The following is a 14224-nucleotide window of genomic DNA, read 5'->3' on the forward strand; positions in this document are numbered from 1 at the left end:
CATGATCTCACGGTTCGTGGGTTCGAGCCCCGCGTCGGGCTCTGTGCTGACTGCCAGCTCAGAGCCTGGAGCCTGTTTCAGTCTGTGACTCCCTCTCTGACCCTCCCCTGCTCATGCTGTCTCTCTCCCTCCTAGAAATAAATAAAAAATATATATATATTAAAAAGAAAATGTTCCTACCATATGCATTCAACATGCACATGTTCTACAATTATTTAGACTCCTCTTAGTATGTGCCAGCCACTGTTGTAGGTATGAGGCACTGGGGCATTTAAGGGCACTAGAAATACAACAGTGAATGGAAAACAGGTACCTGCCTCGGGTATGTCAGTGATATCTGTTGTGGAGAACACAAGAGCAGGAAAGGGAGCAGGGAGTACTGGCCGAGGGGTTATTCAGTCTTCAATACAGTGATCAGAAAATCACAGAATGCGGGCACTTGCACAGCTCAGTCAGTTAAGGATCCGATGCTTAGTTTCGGCTCAGGTCTTGATCTCATGGTTTCGTGAGTTCAAGCCCCACATTGTGATCTGTGCTAACAGCATGGAGCCAGCTTGGGATTCCCTCTCTCTCTGTCTCTCTCTGTCTCTCTCTCTCCCTCCCTCTTTCTCTGCCCCTCTCCCGCTTACACTCGTGCTTTCTCCCTCAAACAAACAAACAAACAAACAAACAAACTTAAAAGAAAATCACTGCACATCTGGTAGGAGATTTAGGTCTTTCTGTGAAGGAGGTAAGAGGGCAAACCAGGGGAATAGCTGAGAGAAAAGCCTTCCCTCCAGGAGAAGGGAACAGTAGTGCAAAGGCCCTGAGGCAGAAAGGTGCTAGCAAGGATGTCATCATAGCTGCGGCAGGGTGAGGGAAGAGGAAAGCAGGAGGAGAGGTTAGGGAGGTGAGCAAGGCCAGGCCACACTGGAGCTAGGGCAGGTCTTTGTGAGAGGAGCGGTGTGAGCTGATCCTGAACAGGGTCACGCCCTGGTAGCCGTGAGGAACAGAGAGAGGGATGAGGGCAGATGCAAGAAAGTCAGCTAGGAAATTACCAAAACAATCCAAGCAAGAGAACATAGCAGTCATGGCAGAATTGAAATGTGATCAGGTTCTGGATATATTCTGGAAGCCGGAGCTAATGGGACTTGCTGATGAGCTGGTTAATTCAAAGGACAAAGTTGCCATCAACCAAGACAGAGGAGAGAGCAGGTGGAAGAGGATCAGAGGGGAAGGTCAGAAGTCTGGCCTGGGCTCTGCTGAGTCAATATGTGAAGCAGACAGCCAAGCAGGGAGGTTGAGGTGGCAGGTGGGCACATAAATCCGGACTTTGGGAGAGGCCTGTGCCAGAGGGTAAAAACGAGGCACTGTCACCATTTAGATGTGTTAGTTAAAGCAATGGGACTGAATCAGACCTCCAAGGAGCCAGGTGTAATTTAGGAAGGTAAAGGTCTAGAAATAATCTAACCTTGCAAAGTCAAGAGAAAGAAGAGCAGCCAGCAAAAGAGAATGAGAGAAGTGGTCATCGAGGTCGCCAGAAAATCGAAAGACTAGGGGCGCCTGGGTGGCTTAGTCGGTTAAGCGTCCGACTTTCGCTTAGGTCATGATCNTTGAAAGACTAGGAAGCCAACCAGAGACAGCGCTTCAAGGAGGAGAATGTAAGCTGATGAGCGAAATGAGTCAAGGATTTGAGGACTGGCCTCTGGATGGAGCAACACTGAAGACACCAGGGCCCTATACAAGAATGACTTGGTGGCATGCGGGGGGTGAAAGCCTACCCGTTCAGGAGCAAATGGGAAGAAAGGCAGTAAGAAGATACACAACGACTTAAGACGCTGGCCATTGCCATGTGCAGAAATTGTGAACTTGAGAGGTTTATGAGGTTACGCGAGGTCCCCCAGTGGTTCAGTGGATTCAAAGCCAGGCAGACTGGGTCCCGAGCCCTGGGTTTGAAACATCACATTGTGTGACCTTAACATGCAACACACTTTACTTGGTCTCATCGTATCTTTCTGCGTGAGCCTCGCAGGCGCAGAGCTGCTCAGCAGAGCTCCTGACTCGGGTCCGGCAGAGGCTCTGTCCAGCTCCCCTGCCCCGGCCCCAGGACCTGCCCCAATAAATCTGCCCCAGTTGTGTCCGTTGAATCACTGGCAATTTTAACGCACACATCTGTAATCCATGCAGTAAAACAAAGGAGCACAGTGACAACTTGTGTCATGTGGACTAAGTCCCTTAGCGGCTGCACCGCTCAGCTCCTCCCGTCCCAGCCTCCTGGGCCCTGTGATAATGGCGCTTTTCCTAAAATGCACTTCAGCAGACCAGCTAGAATGATACCAAAATGAGGTAGTTGGCTTTAGCGGTCACTTTTCATTCAACAAATATTTATTGAGTGTCTACAGTGGCCAGGCACTCTTCTCAGCCTGGGTATGCAGCAGCAAACCAAACAGACAAAAATTCCACCCCCGATGAAGATTACGGGGGAAGGTTGGTAGGGGGGGCCGCAGCAAACACATTTTTATCAGTTAAGTGCTACAACGAAAATAAAGCAGGAAAGGCAGGTAAGAGGGCAGGTGGGTCAGGGGTTTGACATAATCTTTAATAGGTAATCAGGAAGGGTCTCTTTGAGCAAAGACCAGGTGGAAGTATGGGAACAAGCATGTTGCAGGCCACCTTGGAAGACCTCTCTGTAATGATTAACGAAAGTTGAAACCAGCTCTCAAGGCACAAAATGCCACGTAGTGCGGTGGAGGCTGGATTCCAGGGCTTTACTCTACAACCTCAATCCCCGCCCCCCCCGCTTCTGGGGCACCCACCCACAGTGCCCTCTACAGAGTGCAGGTCAAGCGTATAGCCCTGCCACTCACTGACCTGACCTCTGCAGGGGATAACACGGTTTGCTCCCAGAATAGTTCAGAGATTTTCAAAATGTGGCCCAGGGACCTATGGGTGTCCACATGGCCCGTCCAAGAGGTCTGCAAGGCCAGGACTATTTTAATAATAATGCTAAGATAGTTTCCTCTCTTGCTGTCATTCTTTCACACACGTACACCTAGAATTTTCTAAAGGCTACAGGTGTGTGACAACATCACTGCTGTGACGGTTAATGACATGTGTGCTTATGTATCCTTGTGTTTTACTAATGGGCCCCTCAACCTACATCCATAAAGGCTCTTTGGAGTCCTCGGGACTTTTTTTAAATGTGGAGGGATGCTGAGACCAAAAACTTTGAGAACTGGGAGAATATAAAAGGCCATGAACACAAGTTCAAGAGTAAAGAGAAACAGAGACTTTTATCACGACTCACTCATCATACCATAATTTGGAGTGGAGTCTGCAAAAGGGAAAAACGTTTGCTTTCACAGGAAAGGATGGGTTTCCGCCTTGTATAACGAGAGCGCAGCTGCCACAGCGCAAGAGTTCCAAATTCTCCCTGGTGCGTATTTCCCTCTGCAGCCACCACGCTGCTCGCTTTCCTACAGGGAAAGCAGCGCAGGAAGCTCGGGGAAATCAGTGTGACTCCCCGGTCAGCCCCGTGCGCCAGGAAGGCTCAATTAGGTCACCCTCTCCTTTCCTGTGGTTAGGACGATGAATACAATTACCACTAGCCGGAGGTGACACGGCCCCGGGTGCCGCGCAGGTGTCGCCGACGGTGGGGCGACCCTCGTGTCCGAGCGCGCACAGCCCACCTGAAAGACGGGCCTAGGATCAGCCTCCCCAACTCCAAGGATCCGGAGATCAGACCCACCAATACAAACTCACAAAATTGAACCTCCACGGAGCTCGGAAGTGAACTTCAGAAGGACAGAAAATTTCGAGTGTAAGAAAATTGATTAGGAAAAGGAAACATTGATCTCGAAAGAGGGCCAGGCTCGCAGACGCTAGACCTGTCCGACTTCCGGTCGGCTTCTGCCCCCCGTAGGGCGCGGTGGACCCGGGCAGGTCACTGGCACTCCTCGCCTGGGTTCCGCTCACCTGAAAAGCGCCCCTGCGAACATCTAAGGAAGAGTCTGTGCGTGAACGCGTGGCTGTCAGATGTGGCTACTTCGCCAAGGCGCTCTGTGACCTGGGGCACACATGTCCCTCTCTGAGCCTCAATTTCCCAGCTTGGTAAAACAAGGGGGATGGCGTCAGCTCCCCCAAATCCCTTCTAACTCAGGCATTGACTATACCAAGGTTAAAGCAAGCAGCTACAGGGCGCTCCTACCATTTGGGTAAGAGCAGGGGAAATTAAACGCTAGGGAAGAGAAGGCAGAACAAACCTACAAAGTAAATGTGCCGAAGTCCCTGCACCGCTCTATCTTAGCGGACTCATCCACCGAATGTGCCCGAATGCCCGCGAAGCAGGCTGGAGAGACCCGGGAGACCCCGCCGGGACTCCCTTTAGCTGTCCTGCCCAATGGCGAGGGCTGGGGACAGGGTCTCACGCGGCTAGGGGACTGCGCCGCCGCCAGAAAGGGGACCCCGGGGTGCAGCGGATGCTCCAGCAAAAAGGCGCCGCAGGGGGAGGTGGCCTGGGATCCGAGCGCGCGGTGCTCCGCAGGCTTGGAAACGTAACCCCCCAGGGGAGGTGCGGGAAAGCTGCGTGCCCACGCCCGACGCGCGCCCTACCTGGGGCTTGAGCTCGCAGTTGGCTGAGGCTGGCGCGCCGCGCGGCGGGGCTGCGCCCGTGGGCAGGAGGCAGAGGGTCGGCAGCAGGAGCCAGCCCCAGGGACTCATCCTCCCCCCGNGCCCGAGCTCTGCCGGGGCCGCCGGCCACCTGGCGAGCCGGCCAGAAGGGGAAAGTGAAGGTCAGCACTGTCTTCCAACCTCACCCCAAAATCCTATTGGCTCCTGCCCTTACCTCTGTATTTATGCTGCCAGTTCTGAGTGTGGCTCTCGATTGCAAGTCAGTCCAAAGAAACAAATGATAGGCTATACTTTAAAGGAAAGCGCGTTTAAACAAAGGAAATCACCCTGTTATAAGAGGGGAACGGGGGGCGCCTGGGTGGCTTAGTCGGTTAAGCGTCCGACTTTCACTTAGGTCATGATCTCGCGGTTCGTGGGTTCGAGCCCCGCGTCGGGCTCTGTGCTGACTGCCTGCTCAGAGCCTGGAGCCTGTTTCAGTCTGTGACTCCCTCTCTCTCTGACCCTCCCCTGCTCACGCTGTCTCTCTCTCTCCTAGAAATAAATAAAAACAAAAAAAAAAATTTTATAAGAGGGGAACGGTCCGTTTGTGCATACATTTAACATCCGGGACCACAAAAGCCAGTACCCCATTAGGTGTTTTCTTAAGGGAGTTGGGAGAATAATATTAAGGATGTGAACACCAGACTTGAAGGACTCCTTCAAAGGCTAAGTGAGGACATTTATGGAAAGCATCTTGTTTGATACACACAGGAGGCCTGCAGAATGAACTTGCTCCCTTTCTGCTCCTAATCCCTTTTCACAACGCTGAGCCTTCAGGAAGAAAACATTACGAAAGCCACGAGCTGTGCCCAGCCTCTGCCACCTCCCACCCAAGCCCTGGGCGGACTTCACCAACCTTGAGGTACAGCCCAGACTTTCGCGTGATCACCTTCTGAGTGGTGTAGTCCCTGTCCATTTTGGGACCCGGAAAGAAACTGGGAGTGATGAGGGGTTGGGGAGATGCAGAGGCCCAGATTTACACGCCAAGGGAGGAGTTCTCTGAGCCTCAGATGCCCATTTGCAATACTCCAGTAAAGAACCCCCTGGCTTTTAAAAGCCAAGTTTCTCCAGCTTTGATTTCAGAGGCGTTTAGGCTTCAGGTGTTTTTGTGAAATCGCTAGATTTTTCCTGTTTTAAGTTTCAGTGGGGGGTTGCTTTCTGGAGTTGACTCTCCTGTCACCAAATGACACCCTTTTAGCCTGTCGTCGAACCTTGGACCGCAAGCCGACCCGCACCGCCACCTGTCAGGGTTTTCAGGTTGCCAGTGCTGCCGCCTACTGGCAAAAATGTTCTCTCCCGGCGTGAGATGAAAGCACCCGAATCGCTAAAGGAAGTAATTAACTATTACTTCATACTCTTCCCCGATTCCAAATGGAGTGTCAATCAGTCAGCTGGGGCTAGGGGAAGAGGGGGAGGGAAAATATGTCCCAAAACAAGACTGAGGGATGCCTGGGTGGCTCAGTCGGTTAAGCATCTGACTTCAACTCTGGTCATGATCTCAGGGTTGGTGAGTTCAAGGTTGGGGAGCTCAAGCCAACGTGGGGCTCTGTGCTCACTGCTGTGAGCCTGCAGCCTGCTTGGGATTCTATGTCTCCCTCTCTTTCTCTCTCTGCCCCTCCCCACTCATGCCCTGTCTCTCTCTCTCTCAAAACTAAACATTTTTTAATTAAAAAAAAAAAAAACAAGTCTGAGTTTGTTAGTTTTCTTTGTTTGTCTCTTTCCTATTCCCTTGATTCTTGCTCTAACCTTTATTATTTCCTTCCTTCTACTTTGGATTATGTTGCTCTCATTTTTCTAGCTTCTTAACGTGGGACACCAGGTCACTGACTTTAAGCCTTTCTTTTCTAATATAAGCATGTTAAAGCTAGAAATTTCCCTCTAAGCACTGCTTTAGCTGCATTACCCAGATTTTTGAAAAGCTGTATTTTCATTATCATTCAGTTTGGGATACTTTTTGATTTCTCTGGTGGGTTTTTTTCTTTGACCATGGTTAGTTTAGAAATATGTTGCTTAATTCTCAAATTGTGGATTTTTCCTAGACATCTTGTTACGATTTCTGATCTAGCTCCATTACAATCAGAGAATATAGTCTGTATGACTGCAATCATTTTACATTAACTGGGACTTGGTTTATGGCCCAGGATATGGTCATACACTGAACTTGAAATGTCTAGTGTATGAACAATTTTCTTCAGCTCCAATATTTTTTTAGGTGGAGCTGCCTGCCTTACCCCCATCATTAAGTAGAATTTATTCTGTATGACACCCAATATCCAAACGTTCAATAAGATCACATCTACTCTATATACATTGTCTGTACAGACATTCTTAAGGCCCCCATCACTTCACAGTGCTGCCCCAGACCTGGTGACAGGCCGGCCTGCATGACCTGGTCCTCACCTATCTTCTAGGCTGATAGGTTTTCTGGCTTCCACTTCATGATTAAGGAGACGCTGGAGCGCCTGGGTGGCTCATGGCCAACTTCGGCTCAGGTCGCGATCTCACGGTTCCCGAGTTCGAGCCCCACCTCAGGCTCTGTGCAGACAGCTCAGAGCCTGGAGCCTGCTTCGGATTCTGTGCCTCCCTCTCTGTCCGCCCCTCCCCCACTCTCACTCTGTCTCTCTCTTTCAAAAGCAAATAAACATTAAAATCTTTTAATAAATAAATAAACATTAAAAAAAATAAAAAGAAAGAGATGCTAAATGTCCTCCTAGCCTCCTCTCTGCCTATCCACAGTTTCGGTATCTGGTTCAGCTCCCTTCCTTGGGTATTGTTCTTGCAGCCCATTGCCAGACACCTGGATGTTCCTAAACTTTCCCCTGCTTCTTTCTGTTTCTCTTTCATGTATAGTTGGTACCCTGGTAACCTTCCCGTGTCCACCTATTTTTAGTTCTTCCTTTTGTGCCCCTACCAATGGATTCCTGAAGCACACAAATCTGTGAGGCTTGTCCCCTTCACAGCAGTCACCCGAGGAAATTATACTCTGGAGTTCTATTTGTTCTTTCCCCTAAATCAGATCCTCCCTCAAAGACAAAGTTTTCAGGATGCCCAGAGGATTTGCTGTGGCTTCCACCACACCGGCCTTGCCTGGCTGGCCTGGCCTGACTGACCTGTAGCCATCCAAAGCCTGAATCACTTAGCACACTGCAGATTTCCCAAAATGGTCGGGGCAGCCCCAGGGTGGAGGGTAGGTCCCCTGATCCTGCCCCCCGGCATTCACACTTTTGTTTAATTCCCTCCCCCTGAGTATGAGCAGGAACCTGTGACTTGCTTCCAACCAACAAAAGGTGACAAAGACGATGGGTTGTACGTGATCACTTACATGTGATCACACAAGAGTGTGCTGACAGTCTCACTAGGGTCTCTCCATTGCCATCTTTGATGAAACGAGCTGTCATGAGTCCTACGGCCAGGAGGAAATGAATTCTGCCAAGCATCTGAGTGAGCTCAGAAGCAGATCCTTCCCCAGTAGAACCTCTGATGGGAGCCCTGTCCTGGGCAGCACCTTGTTTGCAGCCTTGGGTTACCCTCAGCAGAGGACCCAGTTAAGCCTGAACTCCTGACCCAGAGAAAATGTGAGATCATAGATGTGTTCTATTCTAACCCCCTGAGTTAGTGATTTGTCACATAGCCAACAGAAAACTAACACACCAGGGGCATCTGGGTTGGTTCAGTTGGTTGAGCATCAGACTTCAGTTCAGGTCATGATCTCACGGTTCGGTTCATGAGTTTGAGCCCTGCTTTGGGCTTGCCGCTGTCAGTGTGGAGCCCGCTTCAGATCCTCTGTCCCCCTCTGTCTCTGTCTCTTCTCGGCTCAAGCTCTCTCAAAAAAAAAAAAAAAAAAATTAAAATGTTAAGAAAGAAAGAAGAAAAGAAAAGAAAAAAAAAGAAAAAGAAAAAAAACTGACACCACGTGAAATGGAACACCAAGGAATACCCAGGTATTCCAACAGAGTCTACACCATCAGAGTGTGTACTCAAAGTGAGCAACATAAGAGCTGCTTCCTGCATTTCCACGTCTTCATGCCCCCTGCATTCCCTAAAGGGGACCAGAGTTTTGCCACATTCTCTTGGTCACCCAGCACTGGCACCGGAATTTCTAGTGGGAAGGGGTAGCAATTACCCCACAGCTGCCTTTGCTTAGCAAGTACACTGTGTGTACCTAGATCACGGGCAAGGGGAAACCTCCTCTGCCAGCAGGGAGTGGTCTAGCTTGATGGGTGAGACCTTGGTGTTGTTACAAGCTGACACTATCCACAGCCAGGCCATGGTGTTCTCCTATTAAGCATAAACAATTTCACAGTCTATCAACATTGGACAAAGCCACTCTGTGACTGTGGTGAAGACAAAGTCCAGATGACTCCATAATCATGTCTCAACACAGACAAAACATGAACCTTGTCCAAACCACAAAAGGGACCAGACATCCCCATATCCTGGCTAGTGAGTGACTGCTGCTTCTTCACCAATCCCTGTGTGTTAGCTGTTATGATTTCCCCCACCTTATTATAGACAAGATATTTGAAGATCTCATTATGGGCTGAATTGTGGCCCCCAAAAATTCAGATGTTGGGGGTGCCTGGGTGGCTCAGTCGGTTGAGCGTCCAGCTTCAGCTCAGGTCATAATCTTGCAGTTTGTGGGTTCGAGCCCCACACTGGGCTCTGTGCTAACAGCTCAGAGCCTGGAGCCTGGAGCCTGCTTTGGATTCTGTGTCTCCTTCTCTCTCTGCCCCTCCCCTGCTTGTCTCTTCTCCCCTCTTTCTGTCTCTCCAAAATAAATAAACGTTAAAAATATTTTTTTTTAAATCAGATGTTGAAGCCCGTACCTTGGTACCTCAGAATGTGACTGTATTTTTTTTAAGGTTTATTCATTTTTGAGGGACAGAGAAAGACAGAGCATGTGCAGGGGAGGGGCTGAGAGAGAGGATGACACAGAATCTGAAGCAGGCTCCAAGCTCTGAGCTGTCAGCACAGGGCCCGATGTGGGGCTTGAACCCACAAACTGTGAGATCATGACAGGCTTAACCAACTGAACCACCCTGGCACCCCATTGTGTAACTGAATTTGAAGATAGTGTCTTTAAAGAAGTGATTAAGTTAAAAGGAGGCTATTACTGCAGGCCCAACTCCAATCTGACTGCTGTCCTTGGAAAAGGAGGAAATTTGGACACACAACAGAGACACCAAGAGCACTGAGGCTCAGACGGACAACCATCGGAGGACACAGCAAGAAGGCAGCCCTCTGCCAACCAAGAAAAGAGGCTCAAGAGAAAACACACTCATCGACACCTTGATTCTGAACCTCTGGCCTTCAGACCTGTGAGAACATAAATTTCTGTTGTCTAAGCCACCCAGTCTGTGGTATTTTGTGATGGTAACCTGAGCAAGCTAATAGAGATGCCCCATAAGAATGACCCCCACTTCCTCAATCCAGAGCTAAGCCCTGCTTCCCTGAACCTTCCCCCAAATCCCCTAAGGAAACAAGTCAAATTGAATAACAAGCCCTCCCAGGATCTTCTCAGTGAGATGCCCCACATTCCCCAAAGTATGAGCTTTTCCTCTCTACAAAGAGCAGTAAGTCCATCTAATTGACCTTCAGGGGTGTCCTGACGGTCTTTGGCTTTTGGCATTGATAATTGTCTGTCTCTTGGGGCAACTTTGGCCAGCCCCCGAGCCGTCCCTTGTGCTTCCATTGGTCTTACGTCAGACCTTGTGTGGAGAGAAGTTCTCACGTTGACATGATTTTACTCTCCTCCCCTGTGCCTGCCCTCCTGCCCACCCCCTCCCCACAGGCCACATGGCTGAGGCTGCGCTGAGGTGAATGGTACCTTGCTCCTGAGAGCCTGGTGCAATGGTGATGCCTGAATGAATGATTCCTGACAGAAAGCGCTTAACAGTATGTCAGGATGAACCGAGGAGAGAGATGGAGCTAGCTTCTGGTCACTGTTCAGCTAGCTTCTCACTTCTGGCTTCCTCCTGACCTGGATTATGCAAGCAGACAGAAACAGCTGAACTGTGGGATGTCCACGAGAATTTGTGTGTTGTTTTTTTTTTTTCAGAGAAGGAGGAAAGGAGAAGAAACTGGGGACAAGCAAACTGCAGAAGCCTCCTGGGCAGAGAAAAGGGAAAGACAGCAGAGATGTCAGCCACGGAATTTTTATTATATTTTACTATTCGTAAGTAATGAAATTTTCAAGACATTTTCCATGAAAGTAAAATTACACATCAATCTTTCAGAGGTGGGTTTGGGGGCCTCTGACAGTGTAGCATTTGGCCTCAAGAGGGCCTGGGGAAGAGAGATTTCCAAAGGGGAACTAATCACACACAAGTGACTAAATGTGTCATTTTTACTATGACTCTAAAGTAAACAAAAGTATACACATTTTTGAAAGTGACCTGAATGATTGGGGAGTTTTTATTTATTTTTATGTTTTTAAGGTTTATTTCTTTGGGGGGTCGGGGAGAGGCAGAAAGAGGAGAAAGAGAATCCCAAGCAGGCTCCATTCTGTCAGCTTAGAGCCCGACTTGGGCCTCGATCCCACCAACCGCAAGTTCACAACCCAAGCCACGACCAAGAGTCAGAGGCTCAACCGACTGAGATGCCCCAGCGTCCCAACTGAGAAGTTTCTCTAGGACAATTTGCTGATTATTCTCTGGAAACTTTAAAAGCACTAACCTGCTATCCAATATATGTTTGGTATGCATCATTTCTTGTCCTTACTGATTCCTGCATCCCTTCTAGAAACTGCTACTTTCATTTATTCAACACCCTTATTAAGTACCTGAGCCTTCCAGTACCCGGAGAGGAGTTTAGAATGATGACTACAACAGAGATGAACCTGGGCCCATGGAGCTTCCCCATGGGGCCCTGTTCTTACCCCTGGTTACACACTAGAATCACCTGGGGAACTTTTAAAACCACCGAAGCCCAGGCCCCATTTGTGGTTAGTTAACTCAGAATCTCAGAGGCATGTGGCCAAGCACCAGCATTTTAAAAGCAGCTCTGGTAATTCTAATACGCAGCCAGGGTCAACAGACGACAAACAAAAAGAAAATTACAAGATGGTAGGATGCATACAACAACACAGCCCATAACTGAGCCCGTCATTCCAGGGAGAGTTTCCCAGTGGAATGTTGTCTAAACGGAGACATAAAATTTGAGCATGAGTTAGACCGGGAACAGCATTCCACGTAGAGGGAAGAGTATAGGCAAAGTCCGTGAGGCACGAAAGACAGTTAGCTATGTTCACAGAATTTAGTCTGATTGACACAGAGACCCAAGCAGACAAGGGTGAGAAAGGGAGAGATAAGCGGGGGCCAGAAGATGAAGAACTTATGAGCTGGGCTGAGGAGTTCAGTGCCTGACTGAGAGGCACTGCAGAGCCATCCAAGCATTTTATTTTTTTTTAAATTTTAATGTTTTATTTATTTCTAGGAGAGAGAGAGAGACAGTGTGAGCAGAGGACGATCAGAGAGAGAGGGAGTCACAGACTCTGAAACAGGCTCCAGGCTCTGAGCTGGCAGTCAGCACAGAGCCCGATGCGGGGCTCGAACCCACAAACCGCGAGATCATGACCTAAGCGAAAGTCGGACACTTAACCGACTAAGCCACCCAGGCACCCCACATCCAAGCATTTTAAAGTTTATTTATTTTGAGAGAGAGAAAGAGAGAATCCCAAGCAGACCCCCCGCTGTCGGCACTGAACCACCCAAGCATTTTAAGCAGAGGAGTCTGCACAATCAAATGTGTGCTTCATCATGGAAGGGACCTGGAGGGAACCAGGGTACAAACGGAGACACACGGAACCCGGGCCTGGCTCTGGCAGGGGACAGAGATAAGAGAAGTGACACTGAGGAAGTGAAACCCGCCCGGCTTGGTGGTTGATTGGATGTGGGAGAGAGAAGGAACAAGAAACTGCACGGAATTAGCGCCCAGAAGAGACCAGACCACACCCTCTGGCCTCAGCTCTGTAGCCACCGTGGTAACGGGGGAGTGAACACCCATGGACCCAAATGCCGTCAGTGTTTTGCTAGTCCTTCGTGCAGCAAGAACAACAGGGGAATTTCTAGCCAATTTCTAGATCCTTCCAGCCTCTCCCTGAAGTCTTCCTGAGTTTCCCGGCCTTCCCAGACACCCAGGGGGCCTTGCACTCCATCACAGTCTTAATGCCTCAGGAGTTTCGCTTTGGCCCAAGACTGTGGAAAAGCCAGACAGAGCCATCTCCTCTGGTCCCTGCCACTTACTAGCTCTGTCACCTTAGGGAAGTCACACCTCTCTAAACTTCAGCTTTTTCATCTGCAAAATGGGGATAGCAATACTTACCTCGCAGAGATGTTGGGAAAATTAAAGCCAGTGTAATATATAAGGAACCAAGCAAGAAATATAAAACTGGAAATAGATAATACTCATAATACAGAAAAGCTCTTAAGTTTTCAAAAGAAAGAAAAAGGACATCAGCCTAGTTAGAAAATCTGCAAAGATCATAAAAAGGCAAAAGAAACCAGGGGAAGGAAGGAAGGAGAAAAGAGATAAGGAAAGAGAAGGAACAATATACTAGTCCGTAGATGGAAAGATCCTCACTTCGCTAATCCAGTAAAAGCAAATTAATTCTGGAGAAGGACAGTGATGTTGGTTGTATAACAGTGTGAATATATTTAATGCTACCAAACTGTACACTTAAAAATTATTAAAATGGGGACTCCTGGGTGCCTCAGTCGGTTAAGCGTCCGACTTCGGCTCAGGTCATGATCTCACCGCTCACGGGTTCAAGTGCCACGTCAGGCTCTGTGCTGACAGCTCAGAGCCTGGAGCCTGCTTCGGATTCTTTGTCTCCCTGTCTCTCCGCCCCTCCCCCCACTTGCACTCTATCTCTCTCTTTCACAAGTGAATAAATGTTAAAAACATTTTTTTAGGGGAGCCTGGGTGGCTCAGTTGGTTAAGCGTCTGACTTCAGCTCAGGTCATGATCTCATGGCTTGTGGGTTCGAGCCCTGCATTGGCTTCTGTGCTGACAGCTCAGAGCCTGGAGCCTGTTTCAGATTCTGTGTCTCCCTCTCTCTCTGCCCCTCCCCAACTCGTGCTCTGTCTCTCTCTGTCTCAAAATTAAATTAAAAAAAAGAAAAAAAATTCTAATGATTAAAATGGTAAATGTTATGTATATTTCACCACAGTTTTAAAAATAGAAGAAGTATCCTTTTTATAAAGGAAACTAAAACAACAAGGTGCATTTTTTACCTCTCAAACTGACAAAAATAAAAGCATGGCAATATCCAGTAGGTATACAAAGGCTTTTTGTAACACAGGTTGGCACCATTTAAAATATGCATGCCCTTTGACCTAGGAATTCCACTGTAGGGATCTGTCCTAAGGAAATATTGACACATATGTGAAAACACACCCCCCCACATTCCTCCACNCCACACACACCACAGTTTGGGAATCAACAAGCTGGGCTTACTGAAGCATTGTCACAGTGAAAAATCTCAAACAATCCTCATTCTGAAGAGATACGTGCCCAGCTGAAGGAACGAGGCACATCTTTATGTTGTGGAATGGAAGAACACACATCAAACTGACCA

General features: G+C 48.7%; 1 protein-coding gene across 8 annotated transcripts in view; it reads right to left on the reverse strand.

Moving 5' to 3' along the window:
• The window catches only part of TRABD2A (TraB domain containing 2A), a 52425-nt gene extending 47723 nt beyond the window's left edge, over window positions 1-4702 (reverse strand). For all 8 annotated transcript variants that reach the window (XM_077751902.1, XM_077751903.1, XM_077751901.1 and 5 more), the window contains exon 1: window positions 4591-4702. In XM_077751902.1, coding sequence (XP_077608028.1) covers window positions 4591-4698 — 108 coding nt within the window. In that variant the 5' untranslated portion in view covers window positions 4699-4702. The remainder of the gene's footprint in view (window positions 1-4590) is intronic.
• Between the last annotated feature and the right edge of the window lie 9522 nt (window positions 4703-14224).

Source organism: Crocuta crocuta, unplaced genomic scaffold (assembly GCF_008692635.1).
Source record: "Crocuta crocuta isolate KB4526 unplaced genomic scaffold, BGI_CrCroc_1.0 scaffold430, whole genome shotgun sequence".
Taxonomy (NCBI): domain Eukaryota; kingdom Metazoa; phylum Chordata; class Mammalia; order Carnivora; family Hyaenidae; genus Crocuta; species Crocuta crocuta.